General features: G+C 35.8%; 2 protein-coding genes and 1 long non-coding RNA gene across 4 annotated transcripts; 2 read left to right on the forward strand and 1 right to left on the reverse strand.

The window, feature by feature from the left end:
• Positions 1–6: 6 nt before the first annotated feature.
• On the reverse strand, positions 7–4,230 carry LOC111408694 (lysM domain-containing GPI-anchored protein 1-like). The gene is made up of 5 exons (XM_023038445.1): positions 3,350–4,230; positions 1,594–1,711; positions 1,318–1,479; positions 1,156–1,187; positions 7–393 (listed from the first exon to the last, which is right to left on the reverse strand). Exons 1-5 carry the CDS (start codon positions 4,020–4,022, stop codon positions 110–112), a joined length of 1,269 nt encoding a protein of 422 aa, XP_022894213.1. The 5' UTR covers positions 4,023–4,230; the 3' UTR covers positions 7–109.
• A 188-nt stretch (positions 4,231–4,418) lies between these two features.
• LOC111408695 lies at positions 4,419–7,474 on the forward strand. 2 transcript variants are annotated; one of them, XR_002705339.1, is made up of 4 exons: positions 4,419–6,390; positions 6,463–6,758; positions 6,956–7,124; positions 7,234–7,474. It is a non-coding gene; the product is annotated as an uncharacterized LOC111408695 (long non-coding RNA). The 2 variants fall into 2 exon arrangements; XR_002705338.1 differs by having other exon boundaries at positions 4,419–6,758.
• A 2,139-nt stretch (positions 7,475–9,613) lies between these two features.
• LOC111409706 lies at positions 9,614–10,529 on the forward strand. The gene is made up of 2 exons (XM_023039717.1): positions 9,614–9,793; positions 10,092–10,529. Exons 1-2 carry the CDS (start codon positions 9,614–9,616, stop codon positions 10,527–10,529), a joined length of 618 nt encoding a protein of 205 aa, XP_022895485.1.
• Positions 10,530–20,303: the final 9,774 nt, after the last annotated feature.

Genomic DNA, 20,303 nt, shown 5'->3' on the forward strand with positions numbered 1-20,303 from the left:
TGTGCAATGAGAGCAATAAATTGTTTAAATACAACACGAAGTGTTAGGACCTTGGAGAAAGTAAAAACCGACCAAAACAAGGTCCAAACGTCCACCAAAACTGAAGAAATTATGGAATCGACATTATAAACTTGAAAACCAGACCTAAAGTAATCACAGCTGAAAAACTAGATAAATTGTTCATCAAGGAACAAGCATCGGAGGAACCAGAGGCGCTTCCAGCTGGTCCATTTGCGGGTGGAAATCCTATACTTGCACCAGAGGAAGGCACCACAGAAGACTTTGGTGACGTTGTTGGAAAACCACCAGACTCAGAAGGTGAGGGGGCCGGTGCAAATAATGAATCTGGAACTACTGTAGGTGGAGCAATAAGTGAAGGAAATTGCTGTGATCCTGTATTTCAATCCAGAAAAACAATAAGAAAAATCATAAACACAATGGTCACAAGTGATATATTCATATAACGAGCAGCATTTTGACAAAATTCAGCATCGTCAGCATAACTGTAATGATCTAGTGAATGATTGATATGTATCATTCAGATCATTACCAAACAGTACCATACAAAATATTATGAACTTCTTTTTCTTATTTAATACTATTCAGTATGGCATAATTCCACATTGCCAAATGTGCCACTAAAGCTCAACAGAGCATATCATGTGTTGAAACCAAAATAAGTATTTCATTATTACCACTTCTTGTTAAGGATTAAGCCCTGATTCCTTCTTACAATAGAAATAATAATCAGCGAGAAAATAAAAATGAACAAAGTGAGAATGCAGAGATTTATAGTGGTTAAATCTCGATATGAAAACCATGTACATTTCTGAAGCAGGTTTTCACCACAATGTAGAAGAAGGCTACAAGATTTTTCCTTACTCGTTTCACATACACAAAAAACAGACTCCTTAAAATCCTTTACGCAGTAGGAATATTAGAGTTGCTTAATACACTTATGGAATACCCAATTACGTTGATTCACGATCAAGAGGATATTTATGTGTATGCTATGATTAGGCTCTGCACAATCCAATAATAACGAATAAGTTTACAAATAAGTTTTCTTCACAATTTAAATCACAACAAAACTCGCAATTACGACAAAATGAAGGGGTGAAATGGTCAAAGAAATAGCATTTGATTGACATTTACCTGGGCATCTAGGTTGAAGAGATGAGGACAACCTACAATAAGGTAAAGAAGAATTAAAGGAGAAAGCTTCCGTTTTTCCATATCCAAAAAACCAGAGTCCAGAGAAATAACCATTCTCACAGAACAGAAATTTAAGGACAAAGTACCAGTTTAGAAGCATACCAGGTGGTGATGCTTCCATTTACAAAGCCACCATAACTGCAAGAAGTCACATTGCATCCAGCGCTCGACTGTTGTTTGGTAACATTTCCTAGCATAAGATTACTATTTCTGCATTGCATGCTCGAGCAAGAAACTGACAATGAAGCTGGCATGCAATATAAACTGCAAGAAAAAAAGAAGTCTGTAAGACAATTCCCTTGTATAGAGATAAGATTACCTTAGTTACGGGGGAAAGGAGAATATAGGGCATATGTCTACTATAAGTTGCTCACTCACTTGCGGCTCCCTGGCCCACAACTACACTGCACACAGTCACTTGCAGTTATAGCATAACTCCCATTCGGTACAAACAAGCCGTAATCCGAAGCATACTTTGGAAAATTAGATGCACAGGCTGCAGAATGCATTGCATAGAGAGTTATTTACAAATTCGTCACAATCGCCAGTTTCCAACATACATAAACCAAGCTTTTCTGCTTGTATAAAATGAAAATCCTACTGTTACATCATTTAGCTTTCTTATATATTCTTTTATTCTTTGAACTATTTGATTCATTGAACATGAAAAAAAAGAAAAAGAAAAAAGACTCTTTACAAAACATCTATTGACTCTAATGGGCCTTCTGCATATTGAACAAAGAATCAACTCTGTCATAAACCCCAATCTTTACCAGGCATGCACTAAGAGAATATAGAAAGTGTAACCATAAAAATCACAAGCAACTATGCCACATAAAATGAACGAACAAAATCTCTACTAAACATTTAATGAATTCTCTAATGTGCCATCTATATTGATCAAAGTATTAGCTCTATCATAAACTTTTACTAGAAATGCACTAAGAGATTATAGAAAGCGTTATCCATAAAAGCAACTATGTCAAATGAAAAGAACGAAAAAAATCTCTACCAACATTTTACTGGTGTAATGACCCGAACCGAATCCTACATTAGTACGTTGAGGCTTAGTTTCTGACTTAGTGGGTTGATAAATAAATTAGGCCTTCTAATTAGAAGCTGGTTTAAACGAAGAATTCTGCCTATTATTCCTGTAATGATTATTGCAAAAAGGGAAATCTTGGGAGGGCTACTTTCCATAGAAGGCTGGTCTTGGGAAGTTTACAACTCATTGAGTCCCATGCAACTAAATCAAATCTTGCTTTGTGGGCCTATAAAGTCATATCCTCCACTTACAAGCCAGTTTTGAGGGTGAATTCTACTGATGAGTCTGTAACACATGGACCCTATTGTGGCATTTTCAGTTTCCTGAAGGCAACGAAACCAAAACTGTAAAGAAAATGCCTCCAAAAATGAATTCTGGAAAAAAAAAGAAAAAAAGAAACAGGAAATTTGAATTTCTCTTCCAAAAGGAAAACGTGTAATTATCCTTGAGAGGACAACTATCAATTGGGAACAAATACTTGACAGAAGTGGAGGAAAATTCTGTGGGAGAATAACTCTACACGGATACTACTCATAAAAGGCACTACATAAACAATAACAATAACCTAACGAGTCAAAAATAGGATCTCAAGAAGTCACTGATATTAAACGAAAGGTATGGATACAACAGACATGAACATTGGCATAACAATTTTGAAACCCTATTGTGCAAAAGGTTATACTTTTTTGTTTTTAGCAATGCATACAGAGCTGAGATTCTTCATAATTTCACAGTACTCTACATATTTGAATTCTTCAGCAACTCGAAAAGGCTGGCATTTTGTCTCTCAGTGAGCATAAACATAGCAGAATCTGTAGAAGAACTTGTTAAGATTGTTGGGGTTTTATTTTATCTTAGAATGAGAATGCCAGCTCTACACTACGACAACACCGTCAATCACGAATTGCTGTTCAATTGTAATAACAATTTGTACTAAAATCTCACTGCTAATAAAGTTGTTCTAGAATTAATGCATTCAACTCCAATATCCATAACTAATCTTTCAAAAACAATACATACAACAACAATCGAACAAACCTAAACATACAACAACAATCGAACAAACCTAACTATGAATATAATCAGTACCAGATAATGGAATGGCAAGAATGTCACCCTCCTTAATAGCAGGGCTCCCCAATTGGTTCACATTCATAAGATCACTCAGAGTGGTGAAATACCGAGCAGCAATCCCCGACAGTGTATCCACAGGTTTCACCACATAAGACATATAAATGGCCGGCAAATTGTTATCACTATTGTTGAAACAAATACAGGGGAGTGGAATATTAAGTTTAGTCCCTACATTAATCACAGAAGGGTCAGAGATACCCGCGTCAGGGTTGGCCTCGTTGATCTGGTCGGCCGAGACAAGTCCTCCGTAGATGGCGGTGGCGATGGAGGCAAGGGTATCGGAAGGGCGGGTCTTATAGCTAGTCGTGGAGGATTTACGAATCCCGTCAACACAGGAACAGGGGATGGGGATTTTGAGGAAGAGTTGAGATGGAAGTATGTGGTTTTCCACATCGGGGTATGAGATGTCAATGGAATTTGAAAGGAGAAGTGAAATGGGGTCGACGGAAAAAAGTGAAGCGACCTCTGAGACTTTAAGGTCGGTGTAGAGAGTGTAGCCCACAAGGGCACTGCAGGTGTCGGAGTTGGAACACGGCTCTATTGTGGACTTTGAGGCTGCCTGAGAGAGGAATGTAGTTAAGCAGTAGAGGAAGAAAATGAGAATGGTGAATGGGTTTTCGTTAGCCATTTTCAAGAACAAGGATTTATCTCCTTTATGCGAAAAATGGGTTCTTTTGCTGCTTTAACCCGTGAATGCGAGAGAAAGGAAAGGCTTTTTTGCAGGGACAACTGAAAAGGTGGTTTTCTTGGCGTTTTATGGTTGTTCTTACGTTTTAGGGTTTAGTTTTTTACTGGTCTGGAGCTGATTCCAGCTGCACTGAGAGAGAGAGAGAGAGAGAGAGAGGGGCAGAGAGAGCGTTCATCCGACAGTGGCAAACTTTCTTGAACATCGAGACAAGCATAATTCACATGTAATATTCTTTGGGAAATTCAGAAATAGTCTCTAAAATATGGTCAATATGCGATTTAGGTCCCTGTCCTTTTTTTCTTGAGATAGACATCCTCGATCTATGTATCCTCCTACAAAACGCATCCCACCTACTAGTTAAAATTACTATTTTCACCCGAAAAAACAACTATATACCTTTTACTCCCCAACTCCGAGTACCCCCTATAAGAATTCACTGCGCGGCAAAACCTCTTCTCCAATTGCAAATCCCTCTTCTGCACCACCATCAAACCCAATTCAGCTATGGAGGGGACGTGCGTCAGGCGGCGATTGGTTCAGTCGACGCTGTTTCCACACAGAGAGGTTTCAGTCAAGGAAGCTGGAAATTGCGAGGGTGATGAATTTGAGGAAGGTAACGATTAAAAAGAAGAGGAGGAAGGAGAGGAGTGATGTAGTAATGGTAAAAAACGGAAGGGAAAGGACAAGTCGAAGGTGAAAAGGACACCGAGCAGTCACGAGCTTCTTCTGATAAGGTATTTGCTGTACGTCACAGTGCATCCATTCGCTTATTTGACTAATCAGGAAGAAGGTGAAGAAGAAAATCTGGCGATTGTGTTGCAGATTCATAATAAACATTTTTCTTTGGACTGTAGTGTTTGAGCTGTTTAATAGTTATATCATTGATCACTTCTCAAGGTGCACAGAAATTATAGAATATTGTTGATTTTATGTCAATTGCGTTGGGACACAGAAGGAATTACAGTGGCAGGTTTATTTCCAGTTACTTAATTAAGAGGACTTGTTAAGTCTTTCAGATGATATTTGTATTCGCATATGTATTGTGCTAAGCATGTAGTGTGGGCTAAGGAGTGAATAGAGACAATCACAAATTTATGGATTCTGCACTATAATAAAACCTATGCTTTAGTTTTAGGACATGGTGGTCTAAAAGGGAGCCAGTCTGATAATATACATACAACCATAATAGTTGTGGTTTGTGAGTTTCGCCTCATAATAGTAAAATGGAGCCAATCCCACCTTTCTTGCCTCTCTGAGCTCATGGAAGAGGAGATTGTCAAGTTTTTAATTTTTTGATGGCAGAAAATCGGAGTCTAGTGGAAATAGTAATTCCGAAAGACAAGATGAATGACAATAAAACAGAAAAATACATATGTGAAAGATGGTGAAGCTGACACTATCGAGGCAAAGAAGGAAGCTATATTGATGGAATGGTGGTGCACTTGAAACGAAAGATCCTCCACCAATCACCGTTCGAGTACTGAAAGCTGTTGCCATCCAACTGTGCAAATTGATCATTTTGAAGCAGACAAGTGAAAAGTTGTCAGCTTTCTGCTGGAGTTGATCATTCTCTTATAGATAGATGATACATGCGAATCGCTTGATATTTACTATGACCCAAAATTATCATTTGTCCCTGAGACAGAGGTTACCGATGAAGGAGAACTATTTTCTACAACAGTCTTATGGTCATTTCGCCAATGCAGTGGAAGCATAATCTGTAATTCAATATTCACTACCAAACTTAGATGATATCATGTGAGGTTCAATAAATTCCATCGTTCTTTGCACATTCAGCCTAATAAAGGAGATTTTCTACAACGGTATCTTTTGGTCATTTTATCAATGCAGAAGATGCAAAGTCTCTAATTCAAAATTTACTACCAAACTTGGGATCCTGTCAGTGGCGATAAATTCTGACATTCTTTACATGTACTGCCTATTGACAAGGAAATATTAAGAAATAAATCAGATACTAAAACAGTATTTGGTTATCAAGAGGAGGTAAGAGACTATCTGTCGAAACATGAGGAGGGTGCTCCAAGAGGGTATCAAGTGATAGATGAGTTAGCCACGTGGATTTCACTAGGAGACTGAAGTCCTTCACTAACCCCTGAACCTGATTGTGTAATTGATTGTTTACAAGAAACATGGAAAAATCTGTGTCGCCTTCGTGAGGATTTCAAACAGTATGTTACCTCAGAAGAGAAAAATACTTGCCAAGCTCTAAATCTTCCACATGGAATGAGTAATTTAATTTCAGAAGCTGATTTATTACTTAAAGATTGCCAAGCGATGTTACCCATAGGTGTTCACCCATTGATTCTACTTTTAATTTTTGTGCATGTGATGTGCATAATAATATTTTACTTTAATGCAGGATTTTCTGGGGTCATCAACAATTTTTTGTGAGAAATCACACTCATATAGTTCTTGAGATGATCAATTGCAAATGTCATCTGTTATTGCTCAACGTGGAATATGGTAGTATGCTAAAGAAACTGCTGCTTTGGGATCAACAATGTGGTCCATACCATAAGCACGGTGGATTTGGCATTGGAGATGTTAAGAGTCCTCTGCAAGCACGATGGCACTGGGAAAACTAGCTAGTCATTGTGAAAGAAAGATTGAAAGATTAAAGATGATACCACCAAAAAGTTGCCATCTTATAAGAAGGTATGAGATTTGAGGTCCTGATTTTCATTTGTGGTTACGCTCGAAATGTTGCCTTCCTTGTTATTGATCACACAGATGCAAGTGAATTGCACATTGCTAGGTTCATAAATATAAGATAATGTTGAGTTACAACTTTGGTTTGTATACATTCCATCACTTAATGGCCTAATTCTGAATTTTTTTTTGTCCAAATGCAGCAAAATGAACTCGTCTCTTTACAATATACTCAAGTCTGTAGTTCCCTCAAAAGTCGTATCTGGTAGCGATGGGTGAGGCATTTCATGAATACCTGCCAACATTAAGCCAGATTTCAAGATTAGAAGACTGCCGTTTACCCAAATGCATTGACAAGAGAAAGCAAAGAAGGTAGTTGCCCTAGGTTTAATGAATCCTTTGATCATAAATAAAAGTCATTGATGCTTTTTAGGATTATATGATAAATCATGTATGTGATCATTGTTGTTGTGTTTTCCAGGGCACAGGTCGCACGGCATTATTTGAGGTCAGGATCGTTAGCATTCTCAGCAGAACAAATATCCTTGATCGGCGAACACAACAGCTACCTAAAGTCTTCATCCCATCGTTTCAAATAAATGTTTAATCGAGGAGAGTTAACAGGCTTGGGCGTAGTTAGCATGTGTTTATTTGCTGAGTGCAGTTTCTTCGGGACAAAAACACAACTGGGGTAATGAGATAGCCTTTAAGAAGGGATTCAAGGATGAGATTAAGCTGACCACTCACTGTAGTTGTAGCTGCTGTTTATTTTATTTTATTTGATATTGTGCTGATTGATTAATAGAAAGAGTTACATTTAAGATGAAGGCACCCCTGTCCTTCATTCTATAAGGAGTTTAATTGTATTGTTAAAAGAAAAATAAAGTGATTAATAAAATATATTTATTTGAAAAAAATTTCAGATTCTACTGCTTTCTTGAGTGTCTTCTCGTCAAGACGTGGTTGTTGGACTCATTGACTAATGAATTCTCTTCCGATGACCAAAAAAGGGAGCATTTATACCGGACGCAGATATGTCGAAACTCTCTGAATCCCTCATCTGGTTTTGCTCGATTTTATGAAGCCGTGATATAAAAGAAATCCAAAACTAGTCTAGTGTGCTCGTGTTATTGTATTGAGTTCCATAGATAAGAACGACACATAAATAAATATTTATTAAAATCAAGTCTCTCTGCTATACTAATTTAAATCGTGACACGATGCCTTGCACGTGGGTATATTTGCAAAATTAGTAAAATGATTTGTACCCCAGCTCCCAGATCACAACCATGAAAGCTTATTTTTTAACTATGATGGGTTAAAGGGAGAAAATGGCAGATAAAATAGAATATGATAGAATCTAGAAAAGGAGATAATTGAAGAAGTCGGGAGTATGGATACCATAACATCCAATTCTCCAATGTTGTGCAGTGAATATAAGTAATGTCTTATTTAATATAAGTTGGAAAGGTGCAAGAAAGTTGTTGCTGGTGCTGCTGCTGAATGCTAATTCGTCTTCTACAAGTTTAAAATTTAAATTTCTCTCTCAGAAGAAGCTTATTTTTATTCCCCCAGAGTTCTCAAACGGACCATGCCTAAAAATTCTAAGTTGCATTATAATAAACCACACAAAGATTGACTAAACAGTTAGAATCAACCAACAGTCTAAGTTTTGTACAGTAATGCTCACATTCACTATCCCAAATTTCCCCCATCAATTACAAGCAACAATAATTTTAAGTTTTTTTTTTTTTTTTGGTTCGACTATCTTGTCTTGAAAGATTTAAGACAACTAGAAATGATTTATTAACACCACCCCAATCTCATAAATGAAAACCTGCTAACTTGATGCAAAACTTGTCATAACCACTCCCTTGGTACGAACTCAGCTTGTTGGCATCTATGAATATCTTATTACGACTGTATTTTCATGAGAAATGTTACAGGTGAAGGGAAATTTTTCGTTTATAGGTGGTGATCTGGCAAAATTTCATTGGTTGTTGGACAAAAAAATTGTTAAAATCAACCGATGAAATTCTATCACATCGCCACATGTAAACCAGCGTATAAAATTTCCCTGTACAAGTAGCATTTTTGAATTTCCACATAAGAACACCCCCCACCCCCACCTCCACACAAAATAAAATAGACACCCCACAAACACAGTGTGTTCCAAGGCACAAGGTGGTGGTGGAATAAAGAAAGAAAAATCCGAAGTTCAAGTTCATTCTCGAGGCAGCTAAGTGGAGAAGGGTGGAAATCAAGATCAAGTAGGTGGGATGGTGGTGGAAACAACCGGAGCTGCTACAGTGGTGGGTGGAATGAAAGTTTGAAGCAAATGGCGGGATTTAACAATATGTATAGAAATGAGAATTGTGTGTTGAATGAAATGGAGAAATGAGTAATGGTGGTGGTGGACCAATCTTTACATTCTAAGCATGCAGTGATGTGGGTGTTGGAAATTAAACTTGATTCATGAGTAATGGAAAAAAATAAATTTGATACATGAACTAGTTTATTTAATATTCATAAATTTATCTAAATTATGTATCCAAATGGTTCTTTGTATCCTATTATTCATAGTATGTAGGAAAAATCATTAATTAGTCTATTAAGTTCATACAATGTATTTGGGATCCTTTGTACCTATAAAAGGCCTTGTGTTTGAGACATTTTATAGAGCTTAGCCATAGAATACAAATATTTTTGAGAATTCTCTGAATTTTTCTTTCTAGTCTTTCATCCCAAAAATTTTTTATTTCTAACAAAGTGGTATCAAAGTCATTTCAAAGATGAATAGTTCATTTCCTTTTGTTGTTCCCAAATTAACAAAGGAAAATTATGGACATTGGAGCATACGCATGAAGGCATTGCTTAGCTCACAAGAGGCATGGGAAGTTGTAGAGAAAGGCTATGATGAACCAGAGAATAAAGGAGCTTTAAGTCAAGCTCAAAGGAATGCCTTGCAAACAAAGGCGGAGCCAGAAAATTTTTTCAGTGCGGGCACAAATTTTTTCTCCCAACCACTATTTCTTAACCTGGTGAACGATAATATGTTGCTTAACCACTATTTTTGTTAAGCTACAGTATGAAGCAGGTTAAGCAGGGACAATTTTTGTTAAGCTACACTATGAAGCAGGTTTAAGCTTCCAGTTTTCCAATTTTTCTCCCAAAGTTGAGTATAGGCCCCAACTTTCCAATTTTTCTCCCAAAGTTGAGTGCAGGCATTGGCTTGCACTCAACTATACATGGCTTCGCCCCTGTTTGCAAAGGTATCGCAAGTTAGATCAACACGATCTCTCTATTATTCACGTGGGCTTAGATGAAGCCATGTTTTAGAAAGTTGCGTCCTTAACAAAAGCTAAGGAAGCTTGGGAGATTCTCAAGAACAATTTCAAGGGAATTGAAAAAGTGAAGAAGGTCCGCCTTCAAATCCTTCGTGGGGAGTTTGAATCTCTGCACATGAAAAAGTATGTATTTGTCTTTGACTATTTCACTAGAGTGTCCTCCATTGTCAATCATATGAAGCAGTACGGGGAGAATATTGAAGAAAGTTGTGTCATCGAGAAAATTCTTAGATCGCTTGACTCAAAACTTGAGTTTGTTAGTATTGCCATTGAAGAGTCTAATGATTTGGATACCATGACCCTTGATCAACTTATGACGTCCTTGCAAGCATATGAAGAAAGATTGAAGAAGAAAGGAGAACTGGTGGCTCAAGTTCTCCAAATGAATGTTTCCTTGGGAGGTCAACAGAAAGAGCAGGGACGATCTTAAGGAAAAGGTCAAATTCATGGTCGAGGAGGAAATTATGGTCATGGGAATGAAAGAAATGATGGAAAACAAAATTTGAATAATGAAGGATCAAGCAATCAACCGAGAGGACGAGGGCATTAAAACTATGGCTCCAAGAGAGGTGGCGGAAGAAGATATGACAAGTCCAATGTTCAATGTTACACTTGTCATAAATTTGGTCACTATGCTTCCGAATGTAGGAGTGACTCCAGCAATAACGAAGAGAGAATAAATTATGTTGAAGCAAAGGAAGATGAAGAATTGTTGTTGTTGTTGGCAACCAAAGAAGAAAAGAATAAACAATCGTGGTACTTTGACATCGGTGCCACCAATCACATGAGTGGCAACAAGGAGTTATTCTCAATAATAAATGAGTCGGTAAAATGCAACATTATTTTTGGAGATGAAAATAAAATTCTAATAGAAGGCAAATGTGATGTTCTTATTCGTGCTAAAAATAGAAGTAATCTTTTGATTTCTCAAGTTTATTATGTACCTACTTTGAAATCTAATATTTTGAGTTTGGGACAATTACTTGAGAATGGCTATGACATTCACTTGAAGAATCGTTGCCTTACTTCGAGAGATTTTTCTCATAAACTGATTACAAATGTGCCAATGGAGAAAAATAGAATGTGTTTACTCAATGCTAATGTTGACCATCCAAGGTGTCTAAAAGTTTGTGTTAAAGACAATTCTTGACTTTGGCACTTAAGATTTGGTAATTTGAATTTTGGTGGCTCGAAGACCATGACGAATGAAGAAATGGTGAATGGGTTGTCAAAAGTTAATCATCCCAATCAACTTTGTGAAGGATAACTTGTTGACAAGCAAACTAGAAGAAGCTTTCCAAAGGAATCCACCTCAAAAGTAACAAAGCCACTCCAACTTGTTCATGCGAATGTGTGCGGGCCAATCAAACCACCCTATCATGGTAAAACAAATTATTTCTTACTATTTATTGATGATTTTTTTCGCAAGACCTGCGTTTATTTTTTGAAGACGAAAGATGAAATTTTTCGAGCATTCAAAAAATTCAAAGCCCTTGTTGAAAGTGAGAGTGGCAACTCAATGAAAGCATTAAGGACGGATTGAGGTGGAGAATTTACTTCCAAGGAGTTTAACAATTTTTGTGATCTCAATGGAATCTAGTATTTCCTTATAGTTCCAAGATCATCGCAACAAAATGGTATTGTGGAGCGGAAGAATAAAACCATCTTTAACATGGTTTGTAGTATGCTTAAGAGCAAGAGTATAGAAGGAGTTTTAGACTGAGGCTATTGCATGTGCCGTGTATTTGTCTAATCTTTTCTCGTCGAGGAGTGTTTAAGACATGACTCCACAAGAAGTTTGGAGTCGTAAGAAACTTAGTGTTTCTCATTTACGTGTTTTTGGTAGCATTGCCTATATTCATGTACCAGATGAAAAGAGATTAAAACTTGATGAGAAAAGTGAGAAGTTTGTTTTCATCGGTTATGATGCAAACTCTAAAGGCTACAAGTTTTACAATCCTTGCAATGGAAAGATTGTTATTAGTAGAGATGCGAAATTCGACGAAAGAAGTTCGTGGGATTGGAATATTCCGAAAAATGAAGAATACGTGATTTTTCCATTTCAAGAAGAAGAAGACTCTAGCCAAAATGCAAGTGAAGATGCCACTCCACCGCATTCTCCTGCTCCTCAATCCCCTTGTGATAGTTTCTCCGAAGGACTGAGTCGTATAAGAAATCTTGCAAAGATTTATGAAGAAACTGAAATTGTTGATAATCCATCTTTGTTTTGTCTCTTCACTGACACCGAGCCATTGAACTTTGAATAGGCAATGGAAGACAATAAATGGAGACATGCAATTGATGAGAAGATTCGAGCAATAAAAAAGAACAATACATGGGAGCTGGCCTCTCTTCCTGAAGGGAAAAAAAAACAATTGGCGTGAAATGGGTATACAAAATAAAGAAAAATACTCGAGGAGAAGTGGAGAAATATAAGGCAAGACTTGTTGCCAAATACTATAGCCAAAAACATGGCATTGACTATGATGAGGTCTTTGCCCTCGTTGCTCACTTGGAAACCATTCGATTAATCATTTCCTTGGCAACTCAAAATAAGTGGAAAATTTATCAAATGGACTTCAAGTCCGCTTTCTTGAATGGATACCTTGAAGAAGAAGTGTACGTTCAACAACCATTGGGTTATGTTGTCAAGGAACATGAAGATGAAGTTTTAAAGTTGAAGAATACGCTATATGGCTTGAAGCAAGTGCCTAGAGCATGGTATAGCCGGATTGACAAGTATTTTCAAGATCATGGATTCATCAAATGTCCACTTGAGTATGCTCTTTACGTTAAAAATGACGCATTTGGAGGTTTTATGATTGTGTGCTTGTACGTTGATGACTTGATCTTTACCGGCAACAATGAAAACAAGTTTGATGAATTTAAGAGAATGATGGCTCAAGAATTTGAGATGACTGACATTGGGCTTATGTCATACTACCTCGAAATTGAGGTAAAACAAAATAGAGATGACATTTTTATTTTTCAAGAAGCTTATGCAAAGAAAGTTTTTGAAAGATTCAAAATGTAAAATTGCAATCCAGTGAGTACTCCCATTGGGTGTGGAACAAAGATGTCAAAATATGACGAGAGCACAAAAGTGGATCCATCTCTCTATAGATAGTTTGTTGGAAGTTTGAGATATTTGACTTATACAAAACCTGGTATTCTTTATGGTGTTGGTCTTGTTAGCCGTTATATGTAGGCACCAATTTTAACTCGCTTGGAGATTGCTAAAAGGATATTTCGCTACATTAAAGCCCATTGTGATCATTTCTACGTGTGAAGGTGAATATGTTTTTGTCATGCCATTTGGCTATGAAAATTATTAGAGATGCTTCATATGCCTCAAAACAAAGCTACACCAATTTATGTTGATAACAAGTCAGCTATTGCTTTGGGTAAAAATCATATGTTCCATGATCGAAGCAAACATATAGATACGAGATTTCACTTCATTAGAAAGTGCATTGAGAACAAAGAAGTTGAGCTTGCTTATGTGAAGACCAATGGTCAAGTAGCAGACATTTTTACCAAACTATTGAAGAATGATGATTTTGCAAGATTGCGTACTCGGATTGGAGTTATCAAGATGGAATCAAGTTTAAGAAGGGATGTTGGAAATTAAACTTGATTCATGAATGATGAAAAAAATTAAATTAGATACATAAATTAGTTTATTTAATATTCATGCATTTATTTAAATCATGTATCCAAATGGTTCTTTGTATCCTATTATTCATAATATGTAGGAAAAGTCATTAATTAGTCTATTAAGTTCATACAATGTATTTGGGATCCTTTATACCTATAAAAGACCTTGTGCTTGAGATATTTTATAGGGACAAGCCATACAATACAAATATTTTTTAGAATTCTCTGAATTTTTCTCTCTAGTCTTTCATCCTATAATTTTTTTTCTAACAGTGGTTACTTACTCATGTAACAAATAAGGGGCATATTCTCACTCCTCTTCACTCCATGTTATCCCTTCTTCTTGTAAGGGCTCCTCTGTCGCTGGCAGTGATGGTGGCTCTCCTTAACTTGCCACCACACTTGGATTACTTTGTAAGCCTGAGGTGAGTTTTCAAACTTCTAGCATTGGGTCTTTTGATGTATTTTTGTGGATAAGTTTGGGTGCCAATTTAGCATATCAAGCTTAAACCACTACAAATTTGTATGTCGCATTTTGTGGATTGTGGATAGACCTTAACATACATCTAGCTTCTGTTCGGTTCAACCAAAAATTTTGATCAAAATATAAGTTAAAGTCAATAAATAATTTTAACTATACATTTCATAGGACTTACAACTTTTCAACAATACATTCTACCAATTTTTATTAAAATTTACTAAAAATCAGATTTTTTATCAAGACAAAGCGGGAGCCTAGTTTTCTTCTAGTTGAACCACTGTAAATTTGTGTGTCGAATTTTGCATTTGGAGTTTATTTTTCTTATCATTAATGGTTCTTATAATTGGAATTAGGACTTACATAATAAAGGCTGTTGTTCTCTTTTCACTTTAAAGTTTACTACTTTGCTCTCTTTTTTTTTTTTTTTTTTTGCGGAAGCTCGCTCTAAGGATCTTCAAATCGCTGTTTTTCGAATTCAATCCAACGTACATTTCTCTACCAAACAATCAAACCTACCGACTCCAATCCACAACCAATATATTCACCTCGGTTGCTATTTAATCTTACCCACAAAGTATAAGAAACATGGGTGATTTGTAATCACAGGGGCAAGGAGAACAACACCACAAAGGATGGCAAGAAGGAACTACGAAAACACAAAGTTTAATCACCGATTTTGGACATACAAAGGACCAGCCCTTTTTTCTCTTTCTTACAGCCGAGTTCTCCACTTTTTCACACACAAATCAAACTAGAAAATAGCTATGTTGTAATCTTATAAATAATCTAGGGTTAGGCTTTTAATTGGATCAAAAAGAAAGGTAAACGGGCCAAAATTCAAACCATCCTTGGATCGGGTAGAGCTCATGGACTTAGTTGTTGGACTTATTTCATTCGTCGGCTTAGGCCTATGAAATACATTATCTCATGTCAACATTATAACCCAAGATTTATTGAGTATCAAAAAACTCAACATTTTCATTTTGTTTAAGGGAAAAATTCAAAAGTCATGAGTTAACTTTGACACAAGTCTATTTTCAGGTGTCAAATTTCAAAATGCATAACTCGGGTATTAGTTAATTAATTAAAAATCTTCATTAATTAAATATAATAAGATCAAAATTATACAATTAATGGTCATATATATATAATTATTGTTTACAACTTATATATCGATCACATATTATCAAATTAATTGATCAATTTCGAGATCACAGATTAAAAATTATGTAGGCCATAGATTATTTCATGGTCACAAATCAAAAATTTTATAGATCACAAATCAAAAAAATTACAAGTCACAGTTTATGTATCGATCACAAATTTTCAAATTTATTGGTTACAAACATAGTTATCAAACCCAAATCGGATCTGTCGGTCTGGCCAGTGAACCACCGAACCGGACCTTGATCCGGTCCAGGTGAATTAACTAGTCAACTAAGCATTCGAACCAGTCAACAACCGGTTAAACCACCAATAAACCGTCTGATCCAGGCGATTTTACGTGAAATCGGATCTGGTTCAATGTGTGAATTGGATGGTTAATAAATTGGAATAAAATGTTAGACTAAATTTTGTTGGAGCCGTGACTTGAACCTTGGATGGCAAAGAGATATTTTGTCTCCATAGCTACTATAGGAAGTGGTGGTCCTTTGTCTTATGATGGGAGCAAAATATATATATTAGATTTCAAAAAAAATTGTTTCCTTTTCATTTAAAAAATAAAATTTATTTAAAATTAAAATCTAACAATGACCCACCGGTTGAACTACTGACCCGATTACTCGATAATTTATTCGGGTCAATCACCGGATCGATTCTAATAACTATGTTACAAATTGTTTTTCAATCACAAATTATCAAATTTTAAGGTCACCATTTAACATTTGGTCGCAGATAACCAAATAATTGGTTACATACACCAAATATTAGGTCACGTATCCCTACTGCCATCGCCACTTGCAACCACCCTCACCCTACCACCATCGCACCATCGCCAGCACCACAATACTACCACCACCGCACCATCACCGGCACCCACCACCACCACCGTCAACATCTCCATTTGTACCACATAAAAATAGCCGACAGATCCACAATCACCGTCCCCAACACCGTCAACACCTCTACTTATACCACCACACAAAAACCACCGTTAGATTCACCATTCGTTGCTCGTACCTTTACCTGCACAACCAACAAAAGCTACCTAAAACCCCCCAACATCAAAACCACCGCAACACCTCATCACCACCAAGCAGATTCACCACCATCACCGACGTCTCACCATCGCAACACCTCATCACGGCTATGACGATGACATGAAAACCACCGCAAGCAGATCTAACCAGCACCGAACCGTGGTACTGATCAGCAAACTGACAAAAATTTCATATTGCTGCACCACAAAATCGGATGCTCTGATCTCCTCTTCATTATAGCTGGTAGCAATGACAAACAAACCTACCATCATCGAACCCACCATCACCGCACAAACCCGCCATTACCGAGCCCACCATTACAGCTGCTTCAGTGATGATGAAAACTCACCATCATCGATTAGTTTAGTCATTGCGTACGACTTCTCCGGGCCTGAGAGTGTCTTCGTCGGAGGCGCTGGGCAATGATAGTTCATGTGCAACACGATCTACTATGGTGTTTTGAGAAAGAGAGAAAATGATAGGGAAAATGATTAGGATTTGGAATAACTGGGTGGAGATATTTAATATTTAATTATTATATTGACACTTGATTTAAATAATGAAATTTTAGCCCTAATTTTTGAATTATGATATTTAAACACCTGGTATTATGTAATTTTCACTTTGTTTAATTTGGTTTATGGTTGAAATAGAAGCATTAATGATCCAAGGTCCAAAGTTGAGGCACTGTCATTAGCCAACTAAGAAGCCTGAGGTGTCTGTGCTCCTGGGTCAGAAAAAGCCCTCCCCATTACTCAATTGATGAGTTCTCATTACTAAATTTTATTTTCAATAAATTTGAGATCAATTTCTAAACTCCATTTTTGTGGGGTTTTCAATAAATTTAAGCTTGTGCGCGTGAATCATTTTTAATTGTACTAATTTGCCGATTTCAAATTATATAGGATTCTTCTAGAAATTTGAGATAAAAGTCCTTCAATCCTTTAAGGCACTATTTTTGTAAATTTGTTTAATGAATTTTCTTTGGGTTTTTAAGCTCGACTAGTGCTATTTTCTTTATTTATATAAAGATTATTTGCAGGTTTTACCATAAATTTAAGGTTGACTATGTAGACCTTTCCCCCATTTTCCCGTTCCTATTTTGCTTATTTCTGTAATGATATTTTTTTGTGGGTTATGCAATCTTGGCAGCCTTTGCCTGAAGAGCATCACAGAGGAATTTGCAGAACGGTGCATAAATGTGCTGGATTGCTTAACAAGTGGAGTAATGAAGCAAAGCAAAGGAGTTAGTGGATATATTATCAGCACCAGATGGCATAAGAATTTCTGGCTTTTGGCTTAGATTACTTAATTTAGAGAAGTATTGTGCTGAGAAAATAATTATTGTAGAAAAATGTGAGTTTCTCACATGCTCAATTTGGCCCTTCTTTGGCTTGTATGCCAGCCCCAAGGTGGGTTAAGCTTTTTCCCGAAGTAGCTTGATCCACTTTGACACCTCCATAAACATGTTAATCAATATATTCCGTAGTGCCCCTCAGAGTTTGAGGGTTCGTGGTTGCTACTATGAGAACATGTGCTTTACGTACCGATAGAATGTACATCCATTGGCATTAAAAGTCGAGATCAGGTTCCGTAAAATGAGACATGAACATGTAAAGGCAATTGCAACGTAAAATGTAGTTGGGAAGTTTAAAGAATACTAGCAGCGTTGTTGACAAAGGCAATGTCTGAGGTTACAGTACCAATGTATTGTAATATTCGTTTGGCAATGTTTCTAAATGGTTATCATATTAGAATAAAAGAAAAAAAGTTGATAGCATTCTGTAATATTTTGTCAAAATGAAAGTTTTTCATAGAATTAATGTGTCAAAAATCTTCTGAAGACAATGAATAACTAATCAAAGAGCACAAAAGCCCCCTCCCATTTTTACATAGCCTAAGACAAGATAAAATGCAAAACCATTTTAAAACTTGAAGATACTACAGATACTTGTAACCGTTCAATTTAGTGCATTACAAAATGCTGATCCATTCGATTTTTCTTAAAAGCCTCTAGCAAGATAGAGTAAGACACTGCAGCCATATAGTGTAGGGGTGATGGTTGGAAATTTACTTAACATGCACAGTGGAAATAAAATAAATTTGAATTCTTACCAAGGATTTGCTTTGTGTTTAGATCTATGATATAAATTATACGCTTGTTGAATTCTACACACTCTTTTGTTTTTCTTGAACTCCAACAATCACGATCTACAATCCACAGTTGTCCAATTGTCCAACCTCCAATGGAAATCCACACAGGGAACAAGAATAAGAGAACCAGGGTTTTTACTTTGCTTGTGTTAGCAAGAATATGAATTTTCTCTCTACAATTTTTAAACCCTAGAAAATTATTTATATAAGCCCAAATGGGTTTGGCTCATCTCTTAAACTTAATACGATTCAATATTTAATTAATCCAATTAATTAAATCTGGTCCATGAATGAATTAATTAATTCAATTAATTCGAGCTTATTAATAAGCAACACAATTAACTAATTATCCAACACTTGTCAATTAATTAATTGGTAAATCTCATTCTTCTAATTCTCCTTTTATGTGTGACCCATTAGATTCCCAATCACGGTACCTTATAATGTGAATTATTATTTTGATCTAATTAAAATCGATAAATTAAAATACTCATTTCAATTTATCACAAATTTATACTTGTCGTCCCAAATTGACATCTAACAATGTGTCAAGACAATACATGTGATGAAAAATATCATATTGTATGACAAAATCAAACTTGTTCATTTATTGTGAAACTATAATCCTTTCGTCGATATTATCCGATCAATTACGAGATATGAAAGTGTGTCAATCTCGATTATTGATCATATCTTTCATTCCACTATTAAGTCAATATAAGTTGAAAACTTATTTTTGACTTATGAGTACACATTAGCCAAGGATTTCATTATCAATTTAACTGAATAAAATGTAGATTATAATCTATTACTATCTAACAGTGACGAATCTTCTATTAATCATTCACAACCTTCGTATGATTATTAACATACCCGAATGATACTGTATTAGAGGCCCTTAGTAAAGTAGTATTCAACATCACCAAAGAATGATTGTTCTCATATAAGGCACTATGATGACCTCAATTCAAAGGACTAATTCCACTATCGAATGTTGGAGATTAATCATTAATACTCTGATAGTTATCCATGTAAAATCTCTCAGCGGGTCTCCAATATTTTATTCTATAACAAAATAATTATGTGTTCATTTAAGTATCACCACACATTAACTTGTGAGATCAACTACATCACAAGTAAGAAATGCTACATGTGATGGTCTGTCTGTAATAAAGATATCCGTATATTGTTATTACTTACAACCACGCAAGATTTAAGATTCAATCATATGTAATTTGTGTATCACAATCAGAATTCCTTACGATTAACAAATTACTAAGATTTGAATCTACAGATTCTATTATTTAATTTAGTTAAATATTAATTAAATAATAGATTTGTCATAAAATTACATCAATTATATATTGAAAGTGCTTATGTTCAAAGTTGATTGTACTTAAGACATGACACTTACATAAAATGTATGTGTTTGGGTCTTTTCGGCCATCTCTCTTTTATTGGTCTTTTGGTTAGTTAACCCATGTTTGGTGGAAACTAAAATTTAGATTTTTAACGTAGATCAAAATCAATGATTGATTTTAACCGCATATTCATGAAATTTACAATTTTTTGATCATACATTTCATCAATTTTTATCAAAATTTATGAATAATCTAAATTTAGCCCCCACCAAATAGTGGCTTAAATTTATTTCTTTCTTTTTCCTTTTTAGTCTTTTTTTTTTTTTTTTTTTTTTTTTTTTTTTTTTTCT

This window comes from Olea europaea, chromosome 14 (assembly GCF_002742605.1).
Source record: "Olea europaea var. sylvestris chromosome 14, O_europaea_v1, whole genome shotgun sequence".
NCBI classification, from domain to species: Eukaryota; Viridiplantae; Streptophyta; class Magnoliopsida; order Lamiales; family Oleaceae; genus Olea; species Olea europaea.